Raw genomic sequence first — 16548 nt, 5'->3', positions numbered from 1 at the left:
AAAAGTAGGTAAGACATCATCTCTCCAGGTACTCCAAGTATGGGGCTTGTGAGGTGACCGTGGGGTCACTGTCAACTGTGGAAAGTTTCCTTACCTTATTCAAAGTCCACGCTAGGTTGTTATACCTTCAGTTACAGTGGAAACACTAGTTGGATTAGGCAATAGTTGTCATTTGCTTGTGGCTTTGGTAGAAGGTCAGGGAGGAAGGAAGGCCCTGATATCTGTCCATACTACGCCCCCATAGTAAGTCAGCTTCACGAGCCACTATAACATCCAGAAGAGCCACTTCACAGCAGAGCCCCCATTCACTCTGTGGCTGTTCTGCACTTCTAATCCCAGTCTCAGTGGGTGCTTAGAATGTGAGCTCCACAAAGGCACAGACTTCTACCTGTCTTGTTTGCTGCTATCTGTACCAGTGTATGGCACCTGGAAGGTTTCAATAAATATAATATGCATTTGTTGAGAAAGTGAATGCATGGGATTCTTAAGAAGCAGGGGCTATTGAGTCAACAGTTGGAAAGCTTTCACAAATATTTCATTGAGTGAATGAATGAATGAATGAATACATTTCTAAAGTTGCAGTGTGCAAACACGACAACTAACCTCCTTTGAGTGTGGCTAGGTTTCTATGTTCCTCTGTGATCCAGGCTTGACGCAGCATACTAAGCATCTTTCCCTGCATGTTCCTTGTAGGAGCCACTTAGTCCTTTGGCTAATCAGAAGATGCCACGTGTGGACCATCACACACATTCTCATCATAACACTCCAGCCAAACAAATGTATAAAGATGGGCTGGGGATTTAGCACGGTGGTTCCACCGCCTGCCTCGCAAGCACAAGGACCCAAGTTCGATTCCTGGTACCAAAAAAAACAAAAAACAAAAAAAGATGCTTTTCTGTGGACTAAAGACATGTGAAGATATGGTCCAAGGTTTTCTGCGCCTCACACTGTGCTGTTCCTTTGTCCTGAAGCTGGTGGTACGTGAGGAAGTTGGGTTCTCCACAGAACTCACCATCTGGTGGAAAATCCCAAGGCTTCCAAAGGTGGAAACCACAATATTGGTCATGGTAGGGCCACCTGCTGATGTCCTTGGCTCCACAAATCACACACTTTTTTTTGCAAATGGTCAGGGCCTTTCCAAAGCCACATGAAATTTCCTTCTCAATGGCAAGGCTTAGAAAACAATAAAACAGCCTTCCTAGAATTACTGATGAGAAGAAAGCAATGAAATTGAATTAAGAATAGTGAAAATTTCATTTACTTAAGTTTTTTGAATTTTCTCTATTTACTTTAATGAAAGTTTTCTTTAAATTCATTCCAGTCTTTTTCAAGTTCTGACTCAATCTTTTCTCTACTCTGAAGCAAATCTGCCTGCTAATTTCCAATGAGACCAGCCTTTAAAAATGAACTGGTTCCAGCATATGGGATCTTCACACTACGTTTTTACAGGCAGCATGTAATATTGTTTTAATATTTAATTTTGAGATTTACATAATATCTTTCCACCAAAGAGCTCAATATATTGCAATATCATAAATTCCTTTTCATATTCAAAGATTATTCTTTATGCATGCAAATACTATATTTAACCAAGGAATAATGCAAATTAGGTGATGAATTCAGAGGAATTGATGGCCTAGGTAATTCTTTTGTAGGAAAAGTAGTGTTTCTGAGTGACTCTAATTGTCTAAGAAATTCAAAAATGTCTTAAAAATGGACAAACTATAGGGGCTGGAGACGATTAACAGAAGCAGTGAAGAATTTTTTAAACAATATTAAGTAATGGATTGTGTCTGCACTGTGGGTGTGATGAATAGTATTCTACGTGGATAGCAGGCCATACATGAACTGTGTTTAATAGAAAAGTCTGATATAAATTGTGCCGATGGAATCGTGTGAGTTAAAGGAAAAGTGCTGTTTCTCCAAGCAGACAAAGCAAAAAAGAAGAAGAGCTCCTCTGAGGCACTGGATCATCCTGTGCCAGGTATGCTGGTCCTAGGCTCCAGTCCCACCCTCATCCTTAGCTCATTGGGATGCAGACTGTGCTACTCTCCTCTCCTGTGCCTGCTCCTCTCAGCAGAGAAGGGACAAATGGATATCTGCTACATATCTGATATGGATAACATCAGTCCCAAACAAAGGCTGAGAAGCCTTGGAAGGAAAGAGCTTAGGGAGAAAAAGTCCAGCAAATTGCTCTCTGGATTACGACATAGTCTCGGAAATGTTGCTAATCTCCCAGTCCACAGCTTGGAGATTTTCACAGCTGCCTCATTTGCTTGTGACTACAGTACTAGAAAGCATACATCATGCTTTTAATTTTATAGGCAAGAAATGAGGGCTCTTGGCAGATAAATGAATTTGCAGGAGTCATATGAGGAACAGAATGGGAAACCAAGTCCAGGAAGCCCCCCACCAACTGTATGTCTGCCAACATGAGCTCAAGAGGTAAAGAAAATAACTGTGGGAGGGAAGAAGGAGATTAAAACAACATAGCCTGCTCATCGTTAAGGACTGAGTCAATCAGATTAGCCTTCAAAATCAGACGCTGTAAACCATAGCCAACAGGCCAAATCCAGAATTGGATTTGTTTGGCTCCCAATTGCTTTAAATTTTTCTAATCAGTTGTAAACATTTTAAATCTGGATTTTCAGCTTATAAAATCAAGCAGTGATGAGCACAGCAATACTTGTTGGAGCTGAGTAGTTTCTGCACCTGTGTTCTTCAGTTCCTTGTAGTCCCTACAAGTCCCTACTGCCTGGCCTTGGTTTGCTCCTCTCCACTACCAGGCTGGCCTCAGGGGCATTTGAGCTTATTCTCCTTGGCTTAGATAGTCCCAAAACATGTATGTCCTGGACTGTTTCACCTCCGCCTCCCAACACACACCAAGATTTTTTCTGAGGTCTTCTTCCCCAACTTTGATATTCTGAGTCTCACTGGCAGGAGAGAGAAGTTAAGTTTATCATTCACTTAATTGTCTCTGATACCCAGATGATCCAACCATGGGCCTGAATCTGGGTCAGGTGCCAGAGAGTGCTGAAGCTAGTGGTGATTACAGTGTCTCTGCAGATCACTTGGCCACTAGAATAGAGAGCACGCCACCTGATCTGGCCTATTTTAAACTCATGGCATCTGTATTCAGTGCAAGCATGTATACCTGAAGGCCTCAAGTAAATATGAGCTTGCATAATTCATGACCAACCCTGACCAAAGATGATGGACATTTTTTTGACAGTTAAAGTAGACCAGCTGGGTGGCAATAGCTTAGACAGAGCTTATAACTTACATACCCCACTGTAATATGGTTTTTGATCAGTCTGAGGATAAAATGGCCCCAAACCCAAGTTTGAAACCGAGAAACATCATTTGCTGATTGTAAGATGCTGAGCAAATTCTATAAGCTTTCTAACCCCAGTTTCCTCACCGGACCCACTATCTCTTTGTATAGGATTTTCTAGGGCTTGGTACATTAGCTGCTCAGAAATGGAAACTTTCTGCCTCTGCCTGTAGACTAGGTAAGGATCCAATTCTGATACTCCCTAAGTGATATAATATTCTTGAGTGTCAGGACTATATAGAGGATTGGATTTGTGGCAGAAGATGGAGACTTTTGGAATCTAAAGATTCAATAGACTGTTTGGTGATCCCCCAGTCAAATTCACCTCTGATTCTAGACTCACCCTTATTCTAGACTCTCCAAATCCCTTTAAGCCTCTGCTTCTTTACCTCAAATATGAGGAACAATAATGCCACTTATTGGGTAGTTATGAAAATCAAAATAAATCTACAGATCACAAAATTCTTTATAAAATCAAAGAAATACCCATGAGGTACCAACCATAATAATAACTGCTTATCTGTCATTCAACCAAGACCTATCCAGTGCTGTCCAAAGGTCTACCTAGACTTCACCTAGAGTGGACAAACTCAGGGGTCCTTGGAAGATGTTACACATATCATGGTCTAGTGGTGACACGCATATACCCACCTTATACCTTAATGGAAGCAAGATATTAGGTTTTCATAATGGCTAATATTTACCTCTTCTATCTTTGGGAAAATGTGTAGTTTATGTTATGCTTCTATATTGTTCTTGTAGCAAAGCAGGATCAAATGCTTATTTTGATGGTTTCTACCTTCAAAAAATACTATCTTTTAGCTGAAGACAATTTGCATTCAACAATCCATTATGATACCACAATGTTCCTCAGACCACTGTAGTACAATGATTAGGAACTACTAGTCAACTTGATATTTGTTTTATAATAACTATGCAACACCAAGGAACAACTGTATCATTCTCTCACTGATTATAGAAATTTACCAACACCCAAATTCTACAATTACCAAAGAGGAATCATAGATTAGAAAATGATAATGGAGTCTGGGGCTGCAAAATCAGGGAAGATTAAGAATAAAGGGCCCATTAGCGGGAGAACAAAGGGCAAGAGAACATTGTTTGTGGTGGAGCTAATAGATGAGGATAAAAATAAATATTTTGAATGTTGATAATGCAGAGCCCCTTGCAGAAGCCCTGGTCTCTCATCTCCACTGCAGCCTGGGAAGGTGCAGATGGCAAGACGAGCAGATGGGCAGGTTCGGGAATAGCAGGGTAAGGGAAGGGAGGGGAAGAAATAAAAGCAAACTGATATAAGTGGCAGGTTTATTCACACATGCTTAGAGAGAGAGAAAAGACAGCCAAGCCCAGTGTAACATGACAGCCTGGCAGGATTGTTATTCCCAGAAGCTGGGACACTAAAATATTTCAGCCAGTTTTCTGCCTTAAATTCTCTAAGGGAAATACTGCTAACAAAGGCTGCCCATGTTACATGCTCACCATAATGCAGAAATTATCATTCCCTTTTGAGTAATGCAGACTGTCACAACCTTTGTCTCCATGGCACTGGGGATGTGGTCACCAGCTGGAAGCCTCTACACTTCCATCCTTATTTTCTCACTATACTCGTATGCATGTAAACACGTGACCATGCACACATACACAAACACACCACATGAACATATACACGCACGTGCGCGTGCACACACGCACACACACACACACAGAGCAATAACTCAGCCATCTGGACAGACACGCTCTCCTACGACACCTTTTTTTTCTTCTCAGTTCTGACAGCTTAAACCCAAGAATCATCTGCCATCAAAGATGCCTGGTATTAAAAGAGGCAGAGGGCCGGAATTTAGCTCAGTGGTTCTACCACCTGCCTTTCAAGCCCAAGGGCTGGAGTTCAATCCCTGGTACCACCCCAAAATTAAATAAACAAACAAACAAATGAATAAAAAGCAGCATGTCCAGGATGGGAAGATGAAGAGAAGAAAAGGATGGAGTAAAAAAGAAGAGATCAAGAAAAGGGAGATGCACAGAGGAAGTGAAATGGTTGGCTCTTGTTATTCCACGAATAAGCTGCCCTTCTAGAAGTTTTTTGATTAAGAAAAATCTATAATTCCAAATAAGATCATGGTCCACTGCCTATAACCCCACTTGTCCATAGATGTGATGTTCACTTCCTTCTTCAGCCCTAAAGGATCACACAGAGGAGAGACTGCTCTTTTTTCTCTGATGCCCTTGGCATTTACTGCAGGTTTGCACATGCTTAGAATATACCATCTTGCAGACCTGTACAGTATGTCTGCATTCCACAACCTCTTCCATTAATGAGTTTCATGGGAGGGACTCCCACGAAAGTCACCCAAGTTCCACTATATTTCTCACAGTATGGCATAAGAATGGATGCTAAGTAACTGTCTCTTAAAAATGTATAAATAAATAAATGAGTGATTTAGTGGATGAATATACTGGCTAAATGGATATAAAAAACAGATTGTTGTAAGAGGTGTGAAAAGCAATAAAAAGAAATGATCAGAAAAGTAAGAGATACAGAAATAAAGAGAAGAAAGTGTGAAAAACTATAATAGTACACAATATCCTAATGGGATAATTAAGAGTGTGAAATAGGAAGAAAAGGTCTAAAGGTGTAGGGAAAGTGGGAAGGGTAGGGGAAAGGAAATAAGGGAAAAGAAAAAAATATGAGAAAATGGAAAAAATGGAAATAAAGTGTTTGTAAATGGGGAGGGGAGCAGGGGGTGATAGGAGGGCAGGGACAAGGGGAAAAAATGAGAACCAAGACCTGTCATGTGAAGGTACAGGATCCCATTAATGAATGTAACTGTATTGTAGACCTAGATTGTACCAATAAACTCAATTAAAAAATAATAAAAATAATAATAGATTTTTTAAAAAAGAGAAGGAAGTGTGTTCTGAGCTGTGCATGCCACCAGGATATATTATCAGGAATGAACTACTGGCACCTGTCTGAGCCTCTACAACACTATAGCATTTATCTGAGCAAGCTAGAAAGAAGACTGCAGCCTTGAATAAAGGAAGTTTAATGAAAAATAACCTATGAATGCAATACTACCCTTGATCATGATTTCTGGGAAGTTCCTTTCACTGGGTTTTCCATTAAAGCATTGACATTCCGGTTCTCAAGGTCTTATAACACTTCCACTCACCCCATTCATCTGTCTATCCATGCATCTATCTATCCACCTGTCCATCCATCTACCCACACATTCATCCATCTATCTGTTCACCCACCTACATACCTGTCTGTCCGTTCCTCTATCCATCTTTCCAATAGCATTTCGTGAATACCAACTAATGCAGAGCACTTGGTCCTACTCTAATAGCATATCTGTGTGTTTGTGATGACTACTAGAAAGTCTCCTAGACTCCAGTTCAGGCTAAGCCAGGCATGGTGATGTGGTGATGTATGCTTCCAAGTCCAGCATTCAGGAGGCTAAGGCAGGAGGATTGCAAGCTAGAGCCCAGCCTGGGCTACACAGCAATTTTTCAACCTGAATTATCTAGTAAGACTGTCTCAGACAGACAAACAGACAGACAGACAGATAGAAAGAGAAACAGATACAAATTAATGGTAGAACACTACAGCCACTTCCTTCATGGCCATAAATGTCTATCAAGTGAGGATAGGAGGCCTGAAGGCAGCCAGACAGGATGGGAGTGGCTGCAGCTGTGTCCCTACAGAAAGGGAGGTAAACAGTAGCCATGGAGACAGAATGAAAGCACAGAAGCCTCCAGACTCACCAGCTTGGTTTGTGGTGATGTTCACGGAGACATGCTGTGGGGGGAAGGGGCTCTTGCTGGAGACTCCATTGATGGCCTGGATGTCGAAGGTGTAGGGGGTGTGAGCCCACAGGCTGCTGATGGAGACGCGGCACTCAGTCAGGCCCAGCTGTCTGGGCACAAACTCCACGTTGTCGTCGCAGCGGGAGCAGCTCCTGCGGTCTGCCCGGCATTTTTTGCAGATGATGTTGTAGGTCACATCGTCCCGCCCACCAGTTTCCCTTGGGGGATGCCACTCCAGGATGATGGATGTCTCATTGACAATGGAGATGACATTGCGGGGACCTGATGGAACACCTGCAGGGAGACAAAGAAGGGTACCATGAGGCTGGGCTGAAGCTCCCTCATCCAGAACCTCTCTAGCTTGCCACTGGTGCCCACCCCACCCCACACACTCACCCCTCCTCTTCTTGGAGACCCCAGGTCTCCATGCTCCAATGAATTCTGTAAGAACAAGTGGTGGACAGAGATGACAACCTGTCCCAAAATCCTATCCAACTTTTCTTTTCTTTTCTTTCTTTTTTTTTTTTTTTAATTGTATGTGCTGAGAGAAAAGAGCTCAAGCATGCGGCTACAAGTCAAGTCTCATTCTCAGGACCAAGCCACATCCTCAAGCCAGAATAAGGGTTAACAAAATGATCGTATACTGGACATTTATTGAATGTCTTATCTTTTCTTAATTTGAGTAGAACTCAAGGGTAGAGAGATGAGTGGCCCCTCTAGAAGCCCCAGTCAATCTTGGAATCTGTGTGGTATATGCATGGTGGCAGGGGTTTTTATTGCTTCTGGAGCACCTGGGTAGATAAATATTCACATTACATAAGCTTTGGTGCATTAAGACAGGTACATTGTTGAATAGAAGAAGGTCACATAAAAACCATTTTTAACACCATATCATAAACAGAGCCTAGGAGTGTGTACAGGATACATTGCTGCCTGCTTTACATGCATTGCTTCATTTGTTCCCCCAAGATCCTACCATGAAAATACAAAGGTTTCTGAATTATGTAGGGAAACTAAGGCTTCCAGAAGATCATGGGGCCTACAAGATATACAGCCAGTGTGGGAGCCCAGACCTGCCTGATTCTAAAACACATGGTCTTAACCATAGCCCAGCTCTGAGCAGACTCTGTCTCCTGTAAACCAGCTAGGCTCACTGGACTCAAGGCTCTCTCTCTGAACCACTCATTTATGGCTGTTTCCAATCCAGCAGAAGTGGAAATGCTTGGATGCAAAACTCTGAGAAACCTGATACTCTGTAGGAGCACAGAATGTGGCTGAATTAACAGTCACGGTACTGGGCAGTTTGAGATTAAATTGGAGAATCTTTTGCCCATGAACAGAAGAGATCATAGCCTCAGGCTTCCAAGCCTGAGCCTTGCGTATCCTCAATGTCTAGGATGGAAATGAATCTTGCCCAGGAGCCCCCCTTCTGAATGGTGGGTTCACTGGAGCAGCTGCTCTGGATAGCAATGCATTCAGAATTCACACACGTGACTGTCGCCAGCTGAACGAAGACATGTGTAAAGTGGTTCATGCTGGAGACAGGAATCAAATGCCAACACACAAAATGAGGGAATAACAACAAGGTCGGGGGGCACCAGGGAAAGATTCTATGTTGAATCAGTCAACAGCGAACAGCAAGAGCAGAAAGCAAATGTTAAATCTGATTCTATTAAAATGTGAAAGAAAATCAGTACTGTACTATATAAAGCCCATTAGGCCCAAGCAAAGGCACAGCATTGTTCCTTGCTTGTGACAAGGCAGAATTTATGAAGCATTTTTAGTGAAGTCTTGCAAACAGTGCTCAAGAATTCCCCACCCACCTGCCCAAAGATGAACATCCATCTCTCTTTGGCTTAGCACACAACTAGTAATGGGAGAGCAGTCAGTACTGTCCCAGGAGGGTTTCTCCTGGACCAGGCCAGACTTGCCTCACATAATTCATTGGCATCCATATCGGTCAGTGTCTATCTTGGACATGTCTATTTGCTTCAGACTGATGATAGTCTGAACAGAAGTTCACATGGCCAACATCACTGCTGCTTGCTGTCACACGTTTAGGACAAACAGCCTAGCCATACCCATAGGCCATTGTTTCTCATCCTCAAATAAATACACTCACTGAGCACTTGCTTTATGTAAAGTCACTAAAATAATTGTTATCCTGTTGTATCCTCAGCCCATCCCGAGGCTCTCTTTCAGAAAGCAACATCAGGTAGTGGGGCAGAGGCTGATGCGACCACCCTCCCTCCCACCCTTTGGAGAGCTTCCTTCTTTAATGATCCCCTCTCTCCTTTGAGTTTCAACCTCACTCAATCTCCTGACTCCAGCTTCTCAATTATGCATAAGGTTTAGCATTTTCAGAGACTATCATCTGACTTCTCTCTCTGTTGTACACCTTTCTTCTTCACTCTTCAGTTGAGCTTTTCCAAGTGATGTCTCTTCTCTCCTGGCCAACTGCAGTTCAGTTACTTCCCTACTGTTCCACCAAGATAGTTTTTCCTTCAGACTTCCACCTCAATTCAGTCCTCTCTTTCCTTGACACCCCATGTAGCTACCAGCTGGTCACATCTGCATCCCAGCAGCATGATCTGTCTTCTCTGACTTCTTTTCTTCACATATTTCCTTTCCTCTATATTCCCACAGCCTCAGAACTCCAGGCCTCATCATGTTCTTGCCCAACTGCAAAAGCCTCTTAATTAATTCTCTAGCATCTTTTCTGAATCTCTCTCATATAGTCACTTCTGCCAAAGTGTGAGCAATAAAACGCATATGGATTCACAGCATTCCTCTTCTCAAAGCCCTCTACCTTCCAATTACCTGAAGTGTTCACTCTCTTTTCTGTGTCACTCAAGTCCCTTGTGGTCTGGCTGCTGTTCATCTCATCTTGGGCACCTGATCCTTTCCTCTCATAACATGGCTAATAAGAAAGTTCCTGAAATTTCCTGTATGCACTAAACTCTCTTCATTTCCCTAAGTTTCCGCAGTGTCCTTCCCTGTCTGCAATTCTTTTCCCTCCTTTTTACTTAAACTCCCGCTCAGCCTTAGAAATATACTGCCTATTCCACTAGCAGCCTTTCTTAATGTCAAACAGTACTTCACCACCTTTCTGGGCTTCCTTAAACCCATTTCCAGATGCCTAGCCCAGATACCATCATTATGTTATGACAATCTCTCCCTCTGTGTCCTCCTGGTGGACAGGAACAGATGTCTAGTTTGTCTTTGTTATTCTGAGCCCAGGTAGAAAATCACTGTAACTGGCTCTTTTAACCTAGTTTTCTACTTTGTTCAGTGTGGATGGCTGAAGGTTCCTTCAGTCTATAATCTCCTCCAGCATGTGACAAGATGTGGGTACAGGGAGGGACCTCAGAGAGGCCTCCAAGTAGTGGCAGCAGATAGAATTCACGGCTTGTGACCTTGAGTGGCAGAGACTTGGTGAAATAAAGGCAGCACGTGAAGAGCTGGTTTAGTGTATCCTACCCTGTCCCTCATCTGTAGCAGCTGGGCAGAATCACCACAGGAAATGCTACTTCATTCCTGCTCTTTTGCTCCTAGTTGCTTAGGAAGTAAAGCAACAGATTTCCAGGAAAATGTTTTCCCAGGTTTATTTAGAATATGAAGCAATAATATATGAAGCAATCATTGGCAGTTTCTTATTCCTGTGTAGTTTGCAGAGAGAATGTGTCTGTGGGACATGAAGAGGGGTTAGAAGGGGCACGGTTGTTGAGTTCAGAGGTGAATAAATCTGATCCTTTCCCTCCAAGAATCAGGAACAGACATGAACAGCCTTTCCCAGAGAGTGGATTCAGAGGGCCAGGAGAGCCCAACCCACATGTCCTCCCCTGCCCCCTCACAGGCAGGACTGTACCTTGTTCATCTCACAGAGTGGGTACCATGCAAGTTGGTGGAGGTGACTTGAGTCTGTTCCACAGGAATGACTGTAACCTCATTCATTATTTATGAATTCATTCACTGCTTTAACAAAGGCACCCTGCACTTGTCTAGTCAGAGAAAAATCAAGACAGGCAAGCTTCTGCTCTCATGAAGTTTGTTTGTCTCTCTGGTGAGAGAACATGGACAGGATAGAAAGAAACACAGAGATAAGTGAGATTATTTCAGGTAAGAATATGTGCTACGAAATATAACAGACCCACAGCTCAGATGGCCAGCTAAGAACGCCAAACCCTGTTCATTATTTCCACAAGGACTGCTCTGGTCCTGGTTGGCAAGGGACTCATTTATGGATGGTTAAAAGAGTGCCAACCTTGGTTTGACTGTGTTGTAAAATCTCAACGAGATGGGCACCTTCCTGAAGGCAGGCTGCCCAGCCTCTTGATCTGAACGAAGAGCTCTAGCAGAGCAAGTTTCACAATGCATAAATCTCCTGAGAGGAAAGCACTAATGTTACTTTCTCCCCATCTAGTCTATGCCCGCTGGGTTTGGGTTATATGCTGCAGGGAATGTTCATCCAGAATTTGTGCCCTGAGCAACATCCCCAAGAAGCAGAGAGAGAGAGAGAAACCAGGAGGTAGCAAGAAAATTTGTCAACTCTATCAGCAAAAGCTGTCAGTGACTGCCACAGCAGGGCTCAGCACCACAGCCTCTTTGTCTGAGCTCCCTGCCCTCCTGTCTGCTTCTTCATTTTTCTTAATTACACCTGTGTCATTAAGCTTTTTGAAGCTTCTCTGATCTGTTGCCAGTTACTACTGATAAACTTATTCTGTTAAAAAGGCTACGGAAATTCCATCCTTTTCAAGAATGGCAAAAGTGTTGAGTTGTGATTTTCTTTTTGGATGAGGAAAGGGAACGGTCCTGAGTCACAGGATGAACCTCCAGTGTCTTCCAGAATGTGCCTGAGAACTCGGTTCAGCCTGAGTGATGGCTACTTATCACTGAGACTTCAAAGAATTAAAATAAGGTTCTTTCAAGAGCCACGGGACCAGACCCAGTGTTGTTGTCTTGAGATAGAATCTTCTTCCTTTTTAATGTAGTTTGGGCCAGATGATTTTTTTTTTTATTTTTTTTTTTGGTACCGGGGATCAAACTCAGGTCCTTGCACTTGCGAGGCAGATTAATTTTTTTAAAGAAGGAAGACACAGGGTGAATGACTGAGAGAGGGTGAGTTTATTTGTAGGTTTTAAGGTGGAAAGAAGAGCACTCTTGAGTAATCAAAGGGACAATCTGATGAAGACAGTTAAGCCCCAAAAGCCAATTATTTTATCAGGAATCTTATAAGGCCAAATTCCTGTTCTCAGAATTTCAAAATAAATTCCAGGCTGGTGCAAAGTGCCAAGTAGCCAGGGTCCTTCTAACTGAATTTCCGCAGCCAGGCCTGCCCTCTAGAACCTCCCTGTGGGAGCAGTGAGATGATGACTGTGGTGAGGCTAGAACTGTGCTCCTCTGCAGCAGGCCAGTGGCAGGGCCCTCCCCAGTCTATGCATGGCTCCTGGGAGAATCTGGTAAGAACATCAAAAGTTTTGTCAGGAAAGTGAACATGTGCTTGACGATGTACATGATTTTTCAGACTGTGAGTAGGTTCACTGTCCCCTGAAATCAAGGAAACCCCTAAATTTTCACAACCAAGTCGACCTACCTTGAAAAAGTAAATGTCTTAGGCTCAAATTCCTCATCTAAAATATGGTAGTTCTGAAAACAGTGGCTGGTACACAAAAGATTTAAGTAACATCAGCTGCTATTATTAATCTCTAAGTATTGTTGTTGTCCAATCATCTGGAGCTCTGGCCTACTCATCTAATTAGGACTGATCTAATCCAGCCACTCTTTCCATGAACACGGCCTTTGTATCTAAAGTTATGCTAAGCACTGTAAGAGCCATAAAGATATGGTACTTATGCTGGGGAACTCAGATGCAAGAATCCATTCCTATGGAGTACTGGGAATTATAAATACATATAGTTACGATCAAAGTACATGCTACAGACACAAAATGTCATAAATGTCTGGGGTAAGGCAAGGCCAGTGCATGTCAATATATTCAGGGATGATGCATGGGAGATGGGTTCTCAAGATTGGAGCAGCACTGGGAGAGAAACACCTCTGTTCTGGCTTGTACTCTCCATGCTGCTTGGCCCCAGAGAGATGCCCAAGGAGGGGCAAAGCCTTACTTGTGAGTATAGGACTGTGCATCCCAGATGAGTCCAGCACTTATTACTTCCTAGGCTTGTGACCTGTGTGTGTACCTGTGCCTCTGCTGCACAGCCTCCTAAGATACAGTTTCACTTTGACATCTTTACTGTCCTCTCTGACCTACAGGCAAGAAAATCTCTTCTTAACTTTTACATCAAATCGGGTGCTCTCTACACTTTCTCCCTTTGAGAAGGGGTTGAGATAGTGTCTGAAAATGAACCAGAAAAGAAATTTAATATTTAAGACTGCTGAATACTGTCGGTAGAAAATGCAAAATATGTAATATTCTCATAACTGAGAAAAGCTAATGTCTTAGTCATTTTCCTGTCACAGGGACACCAATACCCAATATTCATAACTCAAAGGAGGAGAGATTTATTTTGGCTCACAGTTTTAGTGTGTGGTCAGCTGACTCCAAAGCAGAAATAGCATGGAGAGGGGCACAGTGGATAAAAAGGTGCTCGGCCCATGTTGAACTGAGAGAAGAGAGAAGCCAGGGACCGAGAAATCCCCTCCAAAGTCACACTGGAGTGACAGAACTCTTCCATGTGCTCCTAACACACATTAGCTAGGAACTCATCAATGGGCCAGTCTTCCAGTTAATATAGCATTTCCATCATCTAATCACCTTCCCAAAGCTCCACTTCTGGTCTCATGAAAATTTGGGGTGGTGTGGGAACATTTTGGACCTAAACCATAACAATCAAGCTTATAATTTGGAGAAATGACTGGCTGCAGTCTTCAGTATGGACTGAAAGTTAGGGGATACAAGAGAGGAAGATTGGAAAATAATATTAGGGATGATGGAGATAATGGTGTGAGTGCTTGCGAACACATACGTGGTATTGGACAGCAATAGCTCTCAAAATGAAGATTCTACCAGGGCACCTCTTTCCCCATTGCTCAATGTGACACGGCTACTTCAAGAAGCCGTATCTGAGTGACTGGAATACTTCTGAAGAAGTTGGAAATGTCTTAGCAGTTTTATAGAAAAAACAAGCAGATTTCAAGGAGAAATGATAGATATGCAAATGGATGGAGAGATCTGAACAGATATTCTGTAGGTGCAAAGTATGTGGATGATCAAATAAAGCTGGTTGTTATGTCTGTTCCTAACTATGACAGGTAGGGATGAAAGCAGCACGGGGAAGAGGCTAACATAAGTGGAAAGTTTGCCACTGTCCTAGAGGTAATCAAGTTATCAAGTAAGCATGAATTAGCTTTATGTTCGGTTACATTTTCTTTTTCAGTAAGTGGTTACTTCAAAACAAAACCAAATCTTTCTTTATTCTTTCTAGCTATGATACTCTTCAGCCTAAATTAAGCTCTCTTTATCACTCTCCAAACATGAGGCAAATTTTTCTTCCATTGTATTTCACTAAGTGCACATTTCTTGGGACAGATTAGACAAGAATGACCAGAGGAAAAGATGCGATGCGTGGAACCAAGTTGGTCAGGACCTTGGAGAGGGACACTGGCCTGTGTTTTCTCCACTCTCTTCAATGAAGTTCTCTTGCTGGCCATTATCTTCTGAACATCAGGCAGCATAGTAACATTGCAATAATAGGAGTCAGTGGCAGAAGGGGTTGTCAAGTGTTGAAAAAGGGATAGGGGACACTTAAGGCCATATTGGGAAACAATTATCAGGGACCTAGTGGAAACTGGCGACATCAAAACGGACAGATGGGTGAGTCATTTAGAGGATACCAAAGACATCCTCTTCTCAATGGCAGAAGCTTGTACGCTCACAGAGTCTTGGGGGGAAAAAAGACTAAGGATTGTCTAAAATTGTGAATGATGAGCACATGTGCATTATTGTTTTCCCCAACATGGAATAGGCACTGTCTGAAGTTTGGGGGCATCTCCTTCAGGTCCTTTTGAAAGCTGAGGCCTCTTTTGAGCTTCCTTTCCTCAAAGTGTACCATATTCTCCTAGATTAATGAAGACAGTGCATTAAAACCTGAAGAAAATTATGTTGGCTCACACTTCCTAACGGCCACATTAGCACAATCTTCCCAGGGACAATTTTATGCCATCTTTGGAGTCCATTTAAGATGATACCCAGGAGGAGCTCACTAGAAACTGGAAGATACTGTACATCTTCAAACTCAAATGGAAATGAGTCAAATAATCCCCAATTTTTCCACTACATCTCCAAGCCTCAGCATTCTCAGTGATAAAACTGGGGTGATGATGAGCACAACTGATTGGATCAGTGTAAAAAAAAATAACTACCAATTTGCAGTGTAAGTAAAGAGTTAGAACAGTGCCCATCAGGATAGCTTCTTTGTGATGGCTATGCATTTTATTCCCTATACAATCATAGTTAATTCAAATATCATGACACAGGCAAAAGCTCTGTTTTCACAGAGCTTATATTCTAGTGAAGAAATCGAACAATATTTCAGGGAGCAGATATATGTGTAATAAAAGCAGTGATAAGACTTTGATGACAAATGCAATAGGAGCAGAAACAGTGTGGCCAGGTGGTAAACAGAGCTCTTTTGAAGAAGAGGTCATGTGGACAGAGATCTGAATGTGGGAAGTCAGCAACCAGGCCAATATCCAGAGTGAGCATTCCTCAGGACAAAGGGACAACAATTGCAAAAGCCCTGATGAGGGCCAGTGATCGGCTCATTCAAGGAAAATGCAGGGGCATAGGTAGGTAGATAGATAGATAGATAGATAGATAGATAGATAGATAGATAGATAGATAGATAGAGGAAAAAGGGGGGAGAAGGAGGAGGAACAGGAGTTAGGGAAAGAGGGAAGATAATAGATTTGGAAGGTAGTAGGGGAGACAGACTATTCAGGTCCTAGCACAGCCTGCAGGGTTTTTACTTTTAGTGAGATTTTGTTCTAACGAGGACTCTGAACAGAGCAATGGCATGCTCAAACTTTTTCAACACAACTCTAGCTGCCTTGTGAGGATAGGATGTATGAGGATAAAGTAAAAGCAGGCAGACCAATTAGGAGGCACAGCAGTTATCCAGGTGAGAGAAAATAGTGGCTTGGATCAGGGTAGTAGCTGCGGAGGGGATGAAGAAAGGCAGATTCTGAATATTTTTTAACATCTCTCACAGAACAGTCTTTTTGCAGATATTATGTCAGTAGTTTCTCTCTGCAGGCTTCAGCTCCTCATTTTAAATGTGGATCAAACTGAGGACCAAAGAGGCCAAATGAGTTGTCTGTGACCATGAAGGAGTCATTAGGCAGGCAGGTATGACAGCTGGTAC

The 16548-nt window shown here is 42.6% G+C and overlaps 1 protein-coding gene across 1 annotated transcript in view; it reads right to left on the bottom strand.

Annotated features, from left to right (window-relative positions):
• Window positions 1-16548, bottom strand: part of Ephb1 (EPH receptor B1) — a 300214-nt gene that overhangs the window by 102136 nt on the left and 181530 nt on the right. The window contains exon 4 of the mRNA XM_019207667.2: window positions 7124-7459. Coding sequence (XP_019063212.1) covers window positions 7124-7459 — 336 coding nt within the window. The remainder of the gene's footprint in view (window positions 1-7123; window positions 7460-16548) is intronic.

Source organism: Fukomys damarensis, unplaced genomic scaffold, assembly GCF_012274545.1.
Source record: "Fukomys damarensis isolate Sample0158 unplaced genomic scaffold, DMR_v1.0_HiC HiC_scaffold_37, whole genome shotgun sequence".
Classification (NCBI taxonomy): Eukaryota; Metazoa; Chordata; class Mammalia; order Rodentia; family Bathyergidae; genus Fukomys; species Fukomys damarensis.
This window is presented reverse-complemented; position numbering and strand designations above follow the sequence as displayed.